The sequence below is a fragment of the Canis lupus genome, chromosome 16 (assembly GCF_011100685.1).
Source record: "Canis lupus familiaris isolate Mischka breed German Shepherd chromosome 16, alternate assembly UU_Cfam_GSD_1.0, whole genome shotgun sequence".
Classification (NCBI taxonomy): Eukaryota; Metazoa; Chordata; class Mammalia; order Carnivora; family Canidae; genus Canis; species Canis lupus.
Window position 1 is genome coordinate 26863812 of NC_049237.1, and position 20702 is coordinate 26884513.

The window sequence follows — 20702 nt, forward strand, 5'->3', positions numbered from 1 at the left end:
TTTACAGCAATAAATGTCTACATTAAAAAAATCTCAAATAACCTAACTTTATCCCCAAAGAAAGTAAAAAAGGAAAACAAACTTAGTCCCAAGTTAGTATAAGGGAGGAAATAACAAAGACCAGGCAGAAATACATGGAACAGACCAAAGAGCCAAATGGGGAAAAAAATCCATTAAACCAGGAGTTGGGTTTTGAAAAGATTTTTAAAAAGGCAAATCTTTAGCTAGACTAACAAAGAAAAAGTGATAGGACTCAATAAAATAAAATTATGAAAGAAAGAGGAGACGCTAAAATTGATATAATAGAAATACAAAGTATCATAAGAGGCAACTATAACAATTATCTACCTACCAACTGCATAACCCTTTAGAAGAAATGAATAAATTCCTAGAGACAGACAACCTAGCAAGACTGAATCATGAAGAAATGGAAAACTTCAGCAAACCATTCACAACTAAAGGGACTGAATTTATTATTAAACCTTCTAACCAGAAGTAGATGGTTTTACAGGGGAATTCTATGAGATATTTAAAGAATTAATGTTTATATTCCTGACTCCCAAAAATTAAAAATGAGGGAACACTCCCAAACTCATTTTATAAGGCCAACTTTACTCTGATACCAAAGACAGGTAAGGACACTACAAGAAAAGAAAATTACAGGCCAATATCCCTGATGAATACAGATGCAAACTTTCTCAACAAAATACTAACACACCAAATTCAACAGCACATTAAAAGTATCATATGCCAAGATCAAGTGAGATGTATTCCTGGCATGCAAGTATGATTCAACCACAGTAATCAATGCACATAATACACCCCATTAATAGAAGTAGGGGTAAAACTTATATAACCCTCCAAAGTGATGCAGAAAAAAATCTGACAAAATGCAACACACTTTTATGACAAAAGCTTTCAACAGTTTTGGTATAGAACAAACATATATCAATATAATAAAGGCTATATATGACAAACTTGAACTAATGATTTTCAATAGTGAAAAGCTGAAATCTTCCTATGAGATCAAAAATAAGACAAAGTTCTCCATTCTTACCACTTAATAAAGCATTAGAAGTCCTAGTAAGAGCAAATAGGCAAGAAAAAAGAATTAAAAGGCATCCAAATCAGAAAACAAGAAATAAAACTGTGGGGGAAATGGAAAGATGTTGGTTAAGGGTGCAAATTTTCAGCAATAAAATGAATCAGTCTGGGGATCTAATGTATAGCATAGTGACTAAAGTTAATAATATATTATTTACTGGAAAGTTTCTTACTAAATGTTAAGTGTTCTTTCTATGTAAAGTGGTGGATGTTTTAACCTTATTGCAATCATTTAAAAATATATACTTATATGAAATCATTACATTGTACACCTTAAACTTACACAATGTTATATGTCAATTTATCTCAATAAATCTTGGGAAAAAATTTAAAGATAAAAGCTTATTCATTCTCCAATCTTATGGACATCTGCCATTTGCCTTTTTCAGAAGTTTCTTTTTTCTTTAGGATTCCAGTTAATTGTTCCAGTGTAGGTAAATTATTCAGGAATTCTTTAAATGTTTTCAATAAAGAGGGGTTGGTTGATTGTAACAATAACTGAATTGCAAAGGAACACACACTTGCACACAAGTGTGCAAGAAGACTTTACAAGAAGATGAAGAGAATTTAGCTAATGGAAAAGAACAAAACAAAACTAACTTCTTGACCCCATGTAAGATATGGTGTTAGAAAATAAGACCTGGATGTTCTATGCAACTGAAGAATTACTGAACTCTAATTGAATTTATTTTAAAAAAAAAAGAAAAGACCTTAAGAGGGTTGCTCAGATGTATTTTGATTACAGAAATATCTCAATGGGTACAAGAAAGATTTGTAATATAGTATAGAGATGTGAAGTCAAGTTGAGAGAGGAGAATCATCAAGCATTATGTACATGAGAGTCCTGGAAATGACAGATTATTGAATGGACAGAAGAGTAAGAGGGGTCCAATGTTTTTGGATATGATACAATGAGAAGGGCTGATAGGATATTAACATATTTTCCATCTCTTTGAAACAAGTATTTCAAGAAATACAAGGAATTTAATGCTGAGCTACTATAAAATAGATTGCCTCTTACCTTGCAATCTGGCGTGCAGCATTCCCCAGAACCACATTGTTTACCAGTTTTTATTACACACGACCTAGGGTCACAGCAGGCTTTATGCGTACAAGTCTGTAAAATAGACAAATTCAAATGGTCTCTTCTCACATCAATTATAATTTGTCTTTTAAGAAACTTGCCAATTCCAACTAAATTGCCAAATTTATTTATACAGAGTAGTTTTTAATATTCCTTATTTTAAATATATGTAGGATGTGCAGTAAGTAATGTATCCTCTTTTGTTCCTGATACTAGAAATTTCTTTTTTCTTTCATATCTCTTTCATCAGCACAGCAAGAGACCTATCAAATATTATTGTCAAAAGCACTGATTATTGTCAAAGCACTAGCTTTTATTTTCATTCTCTGATTTCTATCTCATTGATTTCTACTTTTATCTTTATCATTATTTCCTTCTATTTATATTAGGTTTAACTTAGACTAGTATTTTAGTTACCTGAAGCATTCTAATTGAGTTTTTACCTTTCTTCTTCTCTAATATAATCTTTTATTTCTATAGATTTTCCTTGTAATGTTTTAAATGAATCTCATAGATTTTGACATTATGTTTAAATGTACATAATGCTAAATATATATCCTAAAATTGCTTTTGTAATTTTTTCTTTGAGCCAAGGGCCATTTAGAAGTTACAGTTTAATTTCCAAATATTGGGGGCTTCTTAAGATATTTTATTAAACTTGATTTCTAATTTAATTCTCAACATAAAATAAATATGTTGAGATTTATTTCATGCCTCAAAATATATTCTATCCTAATAAATATTCCAATTTTCTTTTAAAGGAATTATATATTTAAGTTGTTAAATATAGTAACCAATAAATATCATTACATTAAGGTGGTTTGTAGTACTGTTCAGGTCTTCTATATCCTTGCTTTTTTTTTTCTAGTTGTTCTATCAGTTAATGAGAGATGCGAAATAAATCTCCAAATATGATAGTAGATTTTTAAGTTTCTCTCATTAGTTCTGCCAGTGATTGCTTCATGAAATTTGAAGATTTAATGTGTGTATATATGTAAATATATTTTTATGAATTTATATATTTATTATTGTTATATCTTATGTATTTATCCTTTTATCATTTTGAAGCATTACTATATCTCTACACTATATATTAATATAGTCACTATAGCTCTTTTATATTGGCTGTTTGCTTGTTATATCCTTTTCTGTTCTATTACTTTCTACAATACAGAGTATTTGGGGTTAAAAAGAATCTCTTACTGATAGCATGTGATTGTCACTTGATTTTTATCTAGTCTGACAACCTTTGCCTTTTGATTAGAGTGCCTGTCCTATTTATATTTAACGTAATTATTAATACACCTGTATTTCAATTTGTTATTTTGCCATTTGTCTCTATCTCGTGTTTGTTCCTCAATTTTTCCCTTCTTGTCTTATTTTATGCTGATGAAATATGTTTTGTATCTAGCCAATAAATCCTCTATTGGCTTTTTAGCTGTATGTCTGTATAATTTTTCAATATTTGCCCTAGGATTTACAGTTTCTTTGAAATACTATAATCTACTTAAAATTACTACCGATTTTCTTCAAGTAAATTATAGAAACCTTGTAACAGCTTATTTCAATGGACCCTTTCATATTTAATGCTGTTATATTATTATATAGCTGTAGATATGTAGACACAGGTATATACACATAAGTGTGTATATGTGTTTATGTATATATATTAGTGTTTATATGCATATATACATATATTAATCCATTAACACATACATATCCATACATATATGGGTGTATATGTGCATAATAAATACAAATGTAAATACATATTTATATGCACATATATGTATGGTGTATATATCAATGCATAGTGAATAATTATATGTATTTACATATTGTGCGTGTATATAATGTAGTTAGTAAAATTAACAGCAGAAAAGAAAAAGGACACATATAATTATTTATATTTACTCACATATTTACCAATTCCCTTGCTCATCCTCTTATAAATCAGACTGATCATCTATTGTGTTGGCCCTTCCGCCTAAAATATTTTAAAGTCTTAGAATTTTCTGTAGTGTAAGTTTATTGTGATATACTGTCTCAGCTTTTGCTTAACTGAGAATAATTTTATTTGCTTCCACTTTAAAGGATAACTTCTTTGAATATATATATCTTTTTCCTTGATCTTTTTTCTTTCAGTATGTTTGTCATTTAAAAGTCTACTGACCTCCATGACTTTTAGGAAGTTAGCTATATTTTGTATCATTGTATCCTGTACCTAATATGTCATTTTTTTAGGCTGAAATTAAGTTTTCCTGTTATCTTGGGACTCTGGGGGTTTTATTGATCTCTGTATAGAAGTGGGGTTTTTTCGTGCCTATATACTTATAGTTTAACGAGCATCTTGGATTCATAAGTAAATGTTTTCCTTCAAATTTGGAAAATAATCAGCACTACTCCTACAAATTTTTTTCTGTCATTTATTTTCTCTTTCCTTTATCTTGAAATCCAATTACACTTACATTGGGCTTAATATTTCCTCTCAGGTGTCTAAGGTTTTGTTGTTTTTCTTCAACTCTTTTGCTCTCTGTTCCATAGATTATATGTTTTTATTGTTCTATTGATCAACTTCATTGATTATTCTGCTTTTGGTCAAGTTCATTAATTCTTCGGCTTTTTGTTTTATTTCAGTTATTGTACTTTTCATTTCTATACTTTAAATTTATATGGGTTTTTTTATAGTGAACTTCTACGTTGATATACTTTAGCTCCTCATTCACAAGGATAATTTTTTTCCTTAAATTATTTGAGCATAATTTCCTTTAATGCTCCTAATATATTAAAAAATTACTGTGAAGTCTTTATCTGATAAATACAATATCTTTGACTTCTCAGAGTCAGTTTCCCTTAACTGCATATTTTTCCTAAATCTGGTTCACATTTTCCCAATTCTTTGAATGTCTAGTAATTTTTGGTTAATAGTTAGATTATAGGTACAACAATATAATGCCTGTATTCAGCTGTATCCTTCTAGATGCTTTTGGTTTGTTTATTTTTTGCCCAGTAGGCAAAAAAAAGTAGGCAGTTAAGTAACCTGGGTACAAACTATAAACTTTATCTCTCCAACAACTATCTCTGCTCAACTCATATGGCTTCCAACTGCTGAATTTTTAGCCTGATTCTCTGGTGAATGTGACATTCAGCCAAGGATTTAGGCAGAGAGAACACTTAGGTTTCAGAGTACAAATTATCTGTAATTTCCTTGTTTCTTAAGATTTCTCTTTAATTTCCAGTTGCAGTCCCAGTCAAACTCACAGGGCTTACCTGGGGCACCTATATCTTTAAGAGTCTCATCCTATTTTTTTGTCCTATAGGGTAATTCTGGGCCATGCATATTTTAGCAGTAAGCCAAATATGTGTAAAATTGATCATCAGATTTTAGGTTGTACCACTTTCACAGTTTCTCTCACTTTCAGGGTTTTCCCCTCTCACACTGAGTCGTAGAGCCACAATTTTCTATAGCTACATTTTTATATTTTCTACAGGTGATAGATTTTTTAAAAAACATACTTTCAACTGGCATCATCTGTCAATAGAAAGCTTTCTGCTTTATATAGCAAACAATGCATTTTGCAATTCCACTGGTAACAGTCTATTGTCTTTAGATATTCCTGTCTTTGTTATTGTTTGTATTAAGGGTATATCTCAAATCCTTAGACACCCTTCGTGATAACTAATTATGAATTTGGAGTTGACACATACACTAAATATCAGAAGGCAATCTATGAAGGTCAGAAGGCAATCTATGAAGGTAAACATTATCTAAAAGGCTTTTGGTACCACTTCAAAAAAAAGGCAAAAATCAGAAACTTGAAGGCTTCCATCTTCCCCAAAGTCGATCTTTTTCCATTTGTTTTTCTAAGAAACAAGGTCTTCATCTTTTTTACCTGTTATACACATATATACACATACTTTTTTACCTATATACAGATACATATAGGAATTTTTTTAATTTAAAAATTTTCTACTAACCTCTATAGTGCCACAATCACATTGTTCACCTTCTTCCAATTTCCCATTACCACATACTCTCCTCTGTCTTTGTTTATAAACTGGTATTTCAGGAAGGATGTTCCGAAGACATTCAAAGCCAGAATGTGAAGCTAAGTATTTGAAGTCATCCAAATTACAGGTGCTAAACTCCTTTACACCCCCAGACTGCCTAAAATATTTTTAAAAAATGGATATGACAAAAATTATTGCTGTATATCTGCATTTCCACTAATGTATGGTATTCTGAAAAGAGATTTAAAAAGCATTGTGGGGAAAAAAAGCGCATTTTTAAAAATATTCACTGCATTGCAAAACATACTATTGTTATATCACACATTTTAAGTTTCACCAAGAAAATTATTGTAATGAAAAAAATACAAAATCTTTTTATTGTCATCCATCCTGTTTTTAAAAAGTCACAGTATTTTTTATCTATCTTGAGACCATTATTAAATCTGTAAATATAAGCACTGTGTTCATTTTATTTACTTTCCCAATGCCAAACAACTGAATTTTAAATTTTAAGCATCAGTATTTAACATTTTTTAAATTTTAATATGATTTTAATATAACGAAATTCTTGTAATGATTATATAAACATGTTTGTATTAATTTTAATAGTATTTTTAGAGCTTTTGCTCAACATAATTGAACATTTCAAATAAAAACCTGTTGACACTGAAGAAATACAATCCTAAGAGATTACAAATAATTATATGCCAACAAATTAGGCAACCAAATGCCCCCCTTAATACCCATCACCCAATTGCCCCATCCTTCTGCCCACCTCCAGCAACCCTGTTTGTTCCCTATTGATAAGAGTCTCATATTGTTTGTATCTCTCTCTTTTTTATCTTATTTTTCCTTCCCTTCCCCTATGTTCATCTGTTTTGTTTCTTAGATTCCACATTTTAGGGAAGTCATATATTTATCTTTTTCTGACTGACTTATTTTGCATAACCTAGTACACCCTATGATGACAAGTGATATGGAGCATTTCTTCATGTGCCAATCAATGGCTATGTGTAGGTCTTCTTTGGAGAAATGTCTGCTTATGTCTTCTGCCCATTTCATGACTGGATTGTTTGTTTTCTGGGTGTTGAGTTTGACAAGTCCTTTATAGATCTTGGATATTAGCCCTTTATTTGATATGTCATTTGCAAATATCTTCTCCCATTCGGTGGGTTGCCTTTCAGTGTTGTTGACTGTTTCCTTTGCTATGTAGGAGCTTTTTTATCCTGATAAAGTCCTGAGAGTTCATTTTTGCTTTTCTTTCCCTTGCTTCTGGAGATGTGTCTATCAAGAAGTTGCTGCAGCTGAGGTCAAAGAGGTTGTTGTTGCCTGTGTTCTCCTCAAGGATTTTGGTGGTTTTCTGTCTCCCATTTATGTCTTTCATTCACTTTGAGTTTGCTTTGTGTGTGGTGTAAGAAAGTGATCCAGTTTTATTCTTCTGCAGGTGGCTGTCTGATTTCCCCAACATCATTTGTTGAAGAGACTTCCCCCTCCCCGCCCCACTGGATATTCTTTCCTGTTTTGTCGAAGACTAGTTGACTATAGAGAGAACTGAGGATCCATTTTTGGATTCTCTAGTCTCTTCCATTAATCTATGTGTCTGCTTTTGTGCCACTACCATACTGTCTTGATGATCACAGCTTTGTAAAACAGCTTGAAGTCTGGAATTCTGATGCCTTCAGTTGTGCTTTTCTTTTTCAACATTACTTTGGATGTTTGGGGTCTTTTCTGGTTGCATACAAATTTTAGGATTCTTTGTTCTGGCTCTCTGAAAAATGCTAGTGTTATTTTGATAGGGATTGCATTGAATGTGTATGTTGGATAGCATAGACATTTTAACAATATTTGTTCTTCCAATCCATGAACATGGAATGTTTTTCCATTTTTTGTGTCTTCTTCAATTTATACATTCTACAGGGTATAGATCCTTTACCTCTTTGGTTAAGTTTATTCCTAGGTATCATATGGTTTTCGGTGCAGTTGCAAATGGGATTGATTCCTTGATTTCCCTTTCTGCTGCTTCATTGTTGGTGTATAGAAATGCAACAGACTTCTGTGCATTGACTTTATATCCTGTGACTTTACTGAATTTTCCTGTATCAGTTCTAGCAATTTTGGGGTGGAGTCTTTTGGATTTTGCAAGTTCCTTGTGATATGTCATGGAATTGACCTCTTTTTGTTGATTTTGAGGGGAGTTCTCTGTTCTTTTTAGACTTGAATGCCCATTTCCATCCCCAGATTAGGGAAGTTCTCAGCTATAATTTGTTCTAATAAACCTTCTGCCCCTTTTCCCTGCTTTTCTTCTTGGACTCCTATGATATGGATATCATTTCACTTTATGGAATTGCTGAGTTCCCTAAGTCTATCTTGGTGATCTAACAGTTTTCTCTCCCTCTTCTTTTAAGCTTCATTATTTTCCATAATTTTATCTTCTTATATCATTAATCCACTTTTCTGATTCCTCCATCCTTGTGTTTGTGGCTTCCACTTGGGACTGCATCTTGGTTATAGTATTTTTAATTTCGGCCTGGCTAGATTTTAGTTCTGTTATCTCCACAGTAAGGAATTCTCTAGTGTCTTGTATGTCTTTTTCAAGCCCAACTAGTATCCTTATAACAATCGCTTTAAATTCTACTTCAGACATCTTACTTATATATATATTGGTTAAATCCCTGGCCATGTGTTCTACCTCATGTTCTTTATTTTGGGGTGAATTCTTCCATCTCATCTTTTTGTCCAGAAAGGAAAAAAAAGAAAGAGAAAGAAGATCAAACAACAACAACAAAGTAAAACAAAGAAAATGGGGCAGCGGGGCTGGGGGGACAAGAAAAAAAAAAACAAGGTGTGTTTTGGTCTGCTTGTCAAAAGAATCTAGGTCCCAAGATAAAAAAAGAAATGAAGTAAGATGGAAGTAAGCAAAAAAAACAAACAAACTATATATATGTGTACATATATATATAACAATAAAACTTTTAAAATTTAATAATAAAAGATTTAAAAAGGAATCAGAAAACATAAAATAAATGAAAAAAAATAAGAATAAAAGAATAAAAGTAAAAAGGAAGCTACATCCTACTTCCCCTAGAGCTAATACTTGCAGTACTCTGTGTCCAATAATCTTAGTGTGAGCTAGTTGTTTGTGCTGGTATTCTGGGGAAGGGCCCTGCTGTGCTGATTCTCAGGCTGACTTGTTTTGGTGAGAATGCATTTCCAGGGCACAGGGGGTGGCAGAGCTAAGTGTAGGTGGCCATGGCCTTCACTAGGCGGTACTGTTTTGTTTCCTAAAGCCTTTCAACACTGATGGTGGGGATGAAAATTGCTGTGACCAGCTTTCTAGCCTCCAAGCTAGAACTTTGTACCTCCTACTCTTCAGTGAGCCCTCACAGAAGAGCAATCAGTCACATCTGTGTCCCCGGTTTCCATCTGAACCCTATGTTCACCCTGCCTGTGTCCAAGCCTTTCTATCTCAGGCATGCAACTGAGTTTCAAAACTTCAAATTTCAGGAACTCTTGTGGCATGGAACTGCACTGTTCCTCCTGGGGAGGATGTCACCATACATGCCAGTCAGTCCCAGGAAAGTAGTCACACGACCATTTAGCAGTTCGAAGTTTATAGCAGAAAGCTGGCAACAAGACTCACTGCTCTCATCCCAGGAAAACTGTTGCAGGACCATGCCACAGTTCATAGTTTATAGTAAAAGCCAGCACTAAGATCTGCTCCTCTCCTCTGGCTTCCTGGTTCCCATGCCTGGGAACAGTGCATCAACTTGGTACCACCCATTCTTCCTGCATTCCAGGGTATCCTCAGGGCACCCTGTCACTCTTGGGATTCTATCCTTCTTTGCCATCTAAGGAGCTTTAAGCCAGGCACATTCCAGACAGTAGCAAACTTCCAAAGGTTCAGATTTTGTGCTCTGCAGCTTCTAATACCTTGCAATAGCAGCTATAAGCAGGTTCCCTCCCTACCACCAGATCCACAGCTTTATCTACCCCAAATGAACTTACACACCTCTTACCTCCCAAAATGTGGCCATTTTTCTACTTAAGACTTGGCAGATTTTGTTCTTTCAGAATCTGATTGATTTCTTGGGTGTTAATAATGATTTTATAACTATCTGGCTGTGTTTGAGGAACAGGACAATCTCAGGGTGCCCCTACTCCTCCCACCCCTTACCCTACCTCCCCCTTACCCCTCCCCCTGGAGAGAGAATCTTAAGCAGGCTCCACACCAGGGTCAAGCTCACAATCCTGAGATCATGACTTGAGCCAAAATCAAGAGTCAGGTGCTTAATCAACTGAGCCCTTAATTTCTAAATTCTTGACATTATAGAACTAAATTGAATTTTATTAATACTCCACTCTTACATTTCTTATCAACAAACAAATAAAATTCATGAGCCAAAAACTCAAAACTAAAAACAGAGAAAATCTTATAAAACTAAATATGGATTCCAAAATTAATAGCTGAACAGAAAATGTGATTCTAAATTCTTGGCAGATGCCAAAGTTCTGTAGAAACTAAACACAAATTGTTTAAAGCCTGGAAGCCCTGGCCAGAAATTACACAGTTAGAACATGGGAAAACAGCAGAAAGGGGTTGTAAGTGAACCTATACTGTTCTAGCTGCACTTCATGTTCTTCTCAGAGGAAACCTCAGTATTGATTAGGTTTGAGACAGACTAATACTGACAGGGAAACCTAGTAATAGTAACCTGCCTACCAGAAAAGCTTTCCACTGGACTGGCAATACAGCAAATGAACTAGCAATGAACGATCTGAAAATGAAATAAAGAATACAATTCTATTCATAATAGTAAAAAAAATAAAAAGAAATAAAATATTTGAAGATAAATTTAACAAAACAAGTACAAGACATATAAACTGCAAAAAACAATATATTGCTGAGAAAAATTAAAGAAGACCCAAATTAATAAAGACATATATCATACTCAAGGATTAAAAGACTCAACATTATTAAGATGACAGTTCTCCCACTATTGGCCTATGCAATTAAACAACACAATACTTACCAAAATCTTAGCAAGAGTTTTCATAAAAATTAGAAAGCTTATAATAAAATACACATGAAAGTACAAAAGATTAATTAAGTGGGGGAAAGGATGATCTTTTCAAACAATGACATTGGAATAACCAGAAACCTACCTAGCAAAAATAAAAAGGAACTTAAACACATATACATAATTTATTCAAAATGTATCATAAAAATTAATATAAGAGCTATAAAACCATGATGCAAAAAATTGATAAATTATACTTCATCAAAAAATTTTTCTCAAAAAAAGCACAATAAGAAAGAAATATTTGAAAATCAGGTATCTGGTAAAGAACTCCAAACCAGAATATAAACAATCCTTACAACTCAATAAAAGTGTGAAAATTTCTACTTTGTTTTTCTTTAAATTGACAAGATTTTTGAATAGGATCTTCAAAGAAAATATACAAAGCTATTAAGCATGATAATATGTTCAACATCATTCAATATCATTAACTTAGAAAGAAATGCAGGTTAAAACCACTATGAGGTAACGCTACACACCAACTAAAATAATTTAAATTGAACATACTAAGCACACCAAGTCTTTATGTGGAACAACCAGGACTGGCCACATAATTTGTGGGAACCCAAGCAAAGTGGAAATATAGGGTTCCCTACTTATAAAGCAGGGAAAATATATTATTAATGTCACTAAAATAAAGTGTTTTCCTTTCCTCAGCAGTCTCTCTCAATAGGTCATGGTGTTATTTATTTACAATTTAACATCTTTCTAAATAAAACAATTTTCTTAATTGTTAATATGAATTGTACTGTTCATCCTTTATTGTACAATGCCAGTTTTAAATGGAATTATCAAAGCATTTAGCTTTATGTGGCATTACTGAATTTACACAATTCATATGCTTTTTCCCTAGAGGTTGCTTTCAATCTGGCCAAGGGAGAAAAATACAAGCCAGACTCCAGAATTTAGGAAGGAGGAAGAGTTTCATCAGGCATGGAGAGGCCTGCAAGAGTGTCGGTCCTATTTTGGCATGTGTTCCATTGTACTTGAAAAGAATGTATTCTATAGTTGTTGGGTATAGTGTTCTGTAATTGTCAGTGCAGTTTGGTTAATAGAAGTATAAAAATTCCTAACCAAAACAAACAAAAATTTTTAAAGGAATATGTGCAATAAAGAAAATTATCTTACACTGCTTTACGTGACATTGTGCAAACATCTCCTGAACAATAGCAAATGTCAGGATCATCATAACTCAATCCCAGATTAAAGCCAAGCAACTGCACGATACTGACAGTGTATGACTCCAAGGATAAACCCTCTGGATACTAAATATAAGGAAAAAGAAAAGAGTTAGCTAAGAATCCTATACTATTCTATAATAAAATTACTATAATAAAAAGTTAGTGTATGCTATGCTAAATAATAAAAAATAGTACATAAACTCATTTTTAAAATCAATGCATTCAAAATGCCTACGTAGATCCAACTGTAGTAGAGTTATATAAGCATATGGACCATAGACATTAAATATGGATGAGTGAACAAATAGTTTAATTTCAAAATACTAATACTTAATGACAATACTAGCTACCTAGCTAATCTAACAGAGTCTCAAACACCATACTGTATTGATTCTTTGAGTCATTTTAAATAAAATGACTTTAATCTTTTATTTTAACAATCAATTGTACATTCTCTTTGTAGTAGGCAGCCTCTGACATGAATCCCAATGATCCACCTCCTGGCATTCACGTCCTTGTGTATTCCTATCCTGTGTGTATAGGTTGGACTTACTGACTTCTAATTAACTAAATGTAGCAGAGCAGATGGCTCATCATTTCCAAGATAGATTATAAAAAGACTGACTTCCTGGTTTCCTGTGTGATGTGGTAGAAGAAAAAAAAAAAAAAAAAAAGACTGACTTGGATTCTAAGTCTCACTCAGTCTCTCTAGGTGAAGCCAGCTGTGACATCATGAAGTAGGCTTCTAGAGAGGCCCACATGCATGAGTTTGAAACAGATTTTATGAGATCTGCTACAGCAAAATGACTAACTTTGGAAGCAAATCCTTTCTATGTTGAACCCTGAGATAATTACAGCACTCCTTGACACCTTGACCTCATGCACCTAGACTCTTGGCCCACATAACTGAATTGTTTTCATCTGCTAAGTTTGGTGTAATAGGTTACACAGAAATAGAAAATTAATAACCCTCATGAAGTATCATTGTTCTCCTTCGGGTCATTTCCAATTTCTACACAAAGATGTTTATAGAAGCTTCATTCATAATTCCCAAAACTCACAAGTAACTACGATGTCCCTCAATAGGTGAGCAGATAAATAAATTGTGATATATTTCAGACAATGGCATATTATGCAGCATTAAAAAGAAATGAGCTATCAAGTCATGAAAAGAAATGGAGGAAGTCTAAGTGCATATTACTAAGTGAAAAAAGTAAGGCTACATACTGAATGATTCCAACTACATGGGAGTCCATAAAAAAACTATGGAGACAATAAAAAGGTCCATTTTTGCAGGCAGGGAGGGGAGAAATTAATAGGCAGAACATAGAGGATTTTTAGGGCAATGAAAATATTTTGCATAATAATACTATGATAATGGAGAACTATCATCTTTTGTCCAAACTCATATACAATGCCAAGATTGAGTCCTAATGTGAACTATGGACTTTGGGTGATTTTGATGGGTCAATGTAGGTTCATCCTTAGTAAAATATATACCATTCTGGTGAGAGATGTAGATAATGAGGGAGGTTGTGCATGTGTATGGGCAAGTGGTATATGGGTAGTCTGTGTTACCTTTCACTCAGTTATGTGGTGAACCTAAAACTGTTCTTAAAAAATAGTCTTTAAAAAGGTGACGGGTTCCTTATGGCCCAGGCTACAGCACTGTGAACAAGTGGCAAATAAAGAACTATTCAGAGAAGGCATCCTTGATCCATAATATGTCTTGCCTTCATGTATATAAAGACTCATTATAGGGGATCCCTGGGTGGAGCAGCGGTTTAGGGCCTGCCTTTGGCCCAGGGCACGATCCTGGAGACCAGGGATGGAATCCCACGTCGGGCTCCCTGCATGGAGCCTGCTTCTCCCTCTGCCTGTGTCTCTGCCTCTCTCTCTCTCTCTCTCTCTCTCTCTGTGTCTATCATGAATAAATAAATAAAATCTTTAAAAAAAATAAAAAATAAATTCCTTTAAAAATTAAAAAAAAAAAAATAAAGACTCATTATATACAAGGTACTTTAATTTAGTTATGCACTGGCCTACAAGGATTCCTTATACTTCCACTTGTGTTTCTCCCTTTTACTCTCATAATAAAATGCTTTCTTTGCTGTTTAGCACAACTTATGCCGTATTCTGTAATTTCATTATCCCTGAAATTTGGTAATATGAATCAAATTGTATTAATGGGTTAATTGCATTCGTTACAGAAATGACTTTGATTTTCTGTATTGTGATGTTTAGATATCTGGGGCCTTGCCAATGCTAGACTCCTCCCAGGGTTACCCAATTAAGATAATAAAACAACTTACCTGCAAGTGTGCCTTTCATATGGAAACCAATCAACCTAGAGCCCATATACCCTACCACCTCTTTTATGAGGCTCACATACTCAGGCCACTCTCCTCCTGCCAAAATCAGGTACTAGAGCCAGATACCAGAAAACTAGACAGTCTCTATGCAAGAAAGCCTGCTGAAATTATTCAAACTAGCCAAACCTACGCCTGCTTACTTTGCCTTACCCATTCCTCCCTTAAAGAACCAACAAAGGCTCTTGTCCACATTTCCTCCATGCTCCCTTTGCTGCCTGAACAACCCTAATGCTTCCTTCTATGGCCCTTGCAAGGCATGCCTTCTGTTTCTAGGGAACTATATGTTAAACTTCTTCCTGCATTACCATGTCTGCATGTCTTCCAATACCTGATGAAAATAAACTAGATTAGTTCTACTTTAGTCCAGTTAGTTAATTCAAACTAGACTACAACCAAATTAGTTGCAAATATATACTGTAAACTCTATGACAACTGCCTAAGGAGTTTTTTTTTTAATATAATTGATATGCTAAGAGAGGAGAGGAAATAGAATCCCATGAGATGTACAATTAAAACCACAGAAAGCAAAAAATGAGACAGGAAGATTTTAAGATTTTTAAAAATTTATTTATGATAGACATAGAGACAGAGAGAGGCAGAGACACAGGCAGAGGGATAAGCAGACTCCAGGCCCGGAGCCTGATGTGGGACTCGATCCCGGGACTCCAGGCCTGCGCCCTGGGCCAAAGGCAGGCGCCAAACCATTGAGCCACCCAGGGATCCCCGAGACAAGAAGATTTTAAAAAGAAATAAGAAACTAGGACAGTGAATAAAAAAATAGATAAAATTCAACATCCATTTATGATTAAAATATCTCAACAAAGTGGGTATAGAGGGAATATACCTTAACATAATAAGGGCCATATATGACAGGCTCACAGTTATCATACTCAAAGGTGGAAAACTGAGAGCTTTTCCTCTAAGATAACACACAGGACAAGGATCCCATTCCTGCTACTTTTATTTAACATAATATTAGAATTATGCAAATAATGGAACTGGACTCCTATTTCACATCATTTACAAAAATGAACTCAAAATGAACTAAATACTTACATGTAAGAAATGAAATTATAAAACTATCAGAAGAAAACATAGTGAAAAAAATCTTGACATTGGTCTTGGCAATAATTTTATGGATATGACACCAAAACCACAAACAACAAGTTTCATTACTATAAAAGTTTCTGCATGGAAAAGAACCAATCAATAAAACAAAAAGGCAACTTAGAGATTAGGAAAAATAGGTTTTTAAAATACAGATCTGATAAAGGGTTAATATCCAAAATATATTAGAAACTCATACAACTCACGATCAAAGCCAAATAAGAATTCCTGTATTAGGAACTCATACAACTGATAAAGAAATGGTCAAAGAAATGGTGCCTGGGTGGCTTAGTCAGTTGGGCATCCAATTCTTGATTTCAGCTGAGTCATGATCTCAGGATCATGAGATCGAGCTCCATATTGGGCTCTATACTCAGTATGGAGTCTGCTTCTCCCTCTCCTGCTCCTCCTCACCACTCTCTCTCTTAAAAAACTAAATAAAATCTTTTTAAAAAAATAAATGGTCAAAGGACCTGAATAGACATTTCTCCAAAGAGAATATTCAAATAGACAACAGGTACATGGAAAGATACATGCTCAGCATCACTGATCATCAGGGAATTACAGGTATCATTTCACATCTATTAGAATGACTATTATCAAAAAGACAAGAGATAATAAATGCTGGTGAAGAAAATGGAACCCTTGTACACTGTTGATAAGAATGTAAATTGGTACCAACAATATGGAAAAGTGTGGCGATTCCTGAAAAAAAACAAAAATAGAGCTGTCATATGAATCATCAGTTCCACTTCTGGGTATATATACCTGGAAAAAAGAAAACCTCTGTCTCAAGGAGGTATTTGTACCCTATGTTCATTACATCCATATTTACAACAGCCAAGACATGATAACAACCTAAGTGTCCACTGATAGATGAATGGAAAAGGAATATAGTGACATAGTAATAATACAATTGTATTATATATTTGTATTGTATATTTGAAAGTTGCTAAGAAAGTAGATCTTAAACGTTCTTATCGCACACACACACACATACACACACATAGCAACTGCGTGAGATGATAGATGTGTTCACTAACCTAATTATGAAAATATTTCACAACATACACATATATCAAATCATTATGCTGTACGTCTTAAACAATATTATGTCAATTATATCTCATTAAAGGTAGAAAAATGGATCTTATGCATAAATTCAGCAAGGTTAAAAAAAATTCAGCAAGGTTATATATACAAATATGTATAAAAATAGACCATATATATATATATATATATATATATACCCTAGCAGTGAAAAATTAGAAGATGAATTTAAACAATCAATATCAGTCATAACAGCATCAGGATATATAAAATAGCTATGAATAAATTTAGCAGAAGATATATGAAATCTCAGAGAATTTTTATTTTACTTTTATTTTTTTAAGATTTTATTTATTTATCCATGAGAGACACAGAGAAAGAGGCAGAGACACAGGCAAAGGGAGAGGCAGGCTCCATGCAAGGAGCCCGATGTGGGACTTGAACCCAGGAATCCAGGATCATGCCCTGTGCCAAAGGCAGGCAGGCGCTCAACCGCTGAGCCACCCAGGCATCCCTCTACAGAGAATTTTTAAAAGACATCAATAAATGGAGAGATAAATCAAGTTAGTGGACACTGGAAGATCCAATGTTGTTAAAATAAATTTCCCGTAATTTATTTATAAATTACACACCATTCCAATCAAAATCTAAGTAAGCCTCTGCATCTGTGTATCTGTGTGTCTGCATGTAACTAGAAAAGCTGATTTGAAAAACTTTATGAGAATACAAAGCTGTATATAGACAAGTGACAAAAAACAAAGTTGGAGGACTTTATATTGATTTCAAGACATTTAATAAGGTCACCATATTCAAGGAAGTAATTATTTAATTATTTTGTCACTTTAAAAAAAACCCTTAAAATATTATGATTGGTAGCTATCTTCCTGAAATCTAATCTTCAAACTCTTTGTTGCTAGTATTAACAAAAATAACATTTTTACATTTATATTTTAATTTTATAATGATATTTTTACAGTATTCTTACTAAACTGATATTTTCATCTTTTTTATTTACAAATTTCTATTTTAAAAATGCCAATCAAAATTAGTCTTAAGAATGGCATCAGGAAAATACACATACTAACCTCTTTTTTTTTTTTTTTTACTAACCTCTTATATTCAATAATTCTTATCACCTGCTTTATTTGCTTTACACACACACACGTGCACAATCTAAAAATTAGTCCTCAGCAATGAAACATTGTTTTCAAGAATTAACAACAGTGATGAAGACTTGGACAATTTCTGATGGTCTTTCCTCAAGCTTTGGCTAAAGGAAGACCAAAAGCAATCACTGAGAATAAAAACAAATCCCTATAAAATGTCTGTTCTCTTAGCCATGGTAACAAACCCAGACTGGTTTTGGATTTATCTAATCAATCAATATGTAATTTATAGGAAAGATAACAAGTAGATATCAGAACTGATTATAAGTATCTAATCTGTCAATAACAATTCACTTCATTGTACATGCTACCAAAATACAACCAACTGTACTGCTGGCTCAGTACAAAGTATAGACTTCTTTTTTTGAAGTATTCTGTTAGTTCCTTTCCCTACTTTTTATACAAGTTGTTGCAAAAGGAATATAAATCTATAGTAGGAGCTCATTCTCACTTTTACCAGAAAACAGTAATTATGAATATTTGATGGCTGTTTCTTCCTCCAACAGTCTGCTCATCCCAAACACCCCAAAGAATTGAAAGCATTAATAAAATAGTTACCTTAAAATAGAAAAAATAACAATCAAATAATAAAAAAATCACATGAATTTACACCAATTATTAATGTTGGGAGAAAAGCTAGTATGTTTAATAACATTAAAATTACATTGATTATGTAATAAATTTTGATGGAAGTATGTCACTGTTCAAAAAATTTATTTAGGTAAAATATGTTTTTTTTAAATATGGCATTATAATCAGTTCAATTCATAAATGTTCTTTTTTTCTTAAGATTTATTTATTATTTTAGGAGACTAAGGGGCAGAGGGAGAAGAAGAGAGAGAATCTCAAGCAGACTTCCCACTGAGCACAGAGCCAATGCAGGGCTCAATCCCACAACCCTGAGATCATGATATGAGCCAAAAATCAAGAGTTGGATGCTTAATGGACTGAGCCATCCAGGAACCCCTAAATTTTCTATTTCTAAAAGCAATTATATACAGTTTAATATTTAAGCTCCAAATTAGTAATATAAAAAACTATTAAAGGATTAATAAACTAAGCAATAGATATATTCATTCTTTAAAATATTTAGGAAATTTTGAAACATGAAAATAATGAGGAACTGGAAAATAATTACATACCAGAGCAACTCCTACAGCAAAATTTTTATTACATATTTTTCCAGGAAATGTGGCTCCTATAAAACTAGGATATTTCTGGAAGCTAAAAAATAATAATTTTCCTCAGAATTGCATATGAGTGGTATTATTAATGACAATCATTTTCATAGCAACAAATATTACCTATGGCCTAAGCTACTCTGAATTAAACTATTTAAGTACATTTTTCTCAAACCATCAATGTTAAGAGCAATTTAATATTTTGTAAATTTTAAATTTAATAAACATCTGGAAGTATAATAAGGATAAGGCCTAATAATTTATGCAAAAAGTTATTGCACTAGTGTTTATAGTTTTTATGCTAGTTCCCTGTATATTTATAGCTCTAAAAATAAAATTTTCTGTGATTTTCTTATTTACTAATTCACTAAAGATTAATAATTTTTCTGCACATAAGATTCTAGAGCATGTAACAATTCCATATATTCATGCTATTAAAAAGTCAGATAAAGAAAAAGGTCAGATGAGAGACAAGAATGTGAGACAGCAGCAAGTAGTATAACTTTACAAACCAGAAGAAAACAAAGAAATTATATCACTCATAATTAATCTCTCTTAGATATTTCAGTACTTTTATGTAATTTTACTTATATCAGATAATTTTATGTCAGCTTATAAAAGTATTTTTTAAGTATTGCCCCACATCAGCTCCTTGAGGACAAAGACTCTTAACTTATATGCTTTTCCCATCCCATGATGCATATCAAATTTAGAGCAACATAACATTTAAATGCTTATTTTTTATAATTAACATGAGATCACTTCAAGTTATTCCTTTAATGCTATACAAATATGGAATGCTGTACTCACGCAAACAAATATGTAACCTGATGAGGTCGGAAGATATGCTTGTGCTTCCATTCTAAAAATCTAGATAATATATTATTAGGATCTCCTATAGTAGAAATTTTGTTTTTATTTGACCAGATTTCTATGGAAGATATTACAACAGTCAGTTTTAACTGGGAAAACATCTAAAAAAAAAAACAATAATAAATTTTAACATTATTTTAAACTTTCAGAAAAATGCATATAAAATAATTCAGTATTTTGATTTTGGGAATTTCAATAGCACAGCAAAATACTATACATATCAATTCATATTACTTATACTTTTACAAAACAAAAAAACAAAATAGTTTTTTAAAACTTACGGTGTTAACAAAGCCAATTATCTGAATAACCTTCTGTGTTACAGCCTTTATATCAGAGCCCATGTAATCAAACTGAAAAAGATAAACTATTTTTAAAAATTAGTGGATGCCATCAAGAATATATTACACATTTTTTACATGCACAATTTGCTACATTTTAAAGTAGCCATAGGGCTACATTCCAGTTGAAATCCAGGAAATCAATAATGATGTA

General features: G+C 32.9%; 1 protein-coding gene across 1 annotated transcript in view; it reads right to left on the reverse strand.

Annotated features, from left to right (window-relative positions):
• Positions 1-20702, reverse strand: part of LOC482849 (disintegrin and metalloproteinase domain-containing protein 5-like) — a 134604-nt gene that overhangs the window by 81173 nt on the left and 32729 nt on the right. The window contains exons 9-14 of the mRNA XM_038560015.1: positions 20489-20560; positions 20145-20308; positions 19296-19377; positions 12406-12542; positions 6167-6356; positions 2126-2221 (exon numbers count right to left, since the gene is read on the reverse strand). Coding sequence (XP_038415943.1) covers positions 2126-2221; positions 6167-6356; positions 12406-12542; positions 19296-19377; positions 20145-20308; positions 20489-20560 — 741 coding nt within the window. The remainder of the gene's footprint in view (positions 1-2125; positions 2222-6166; positions 6357-12405; positions 12543-19295; positions 19378-20144; positions 20309-20488; positions 20561-20702) is intronic.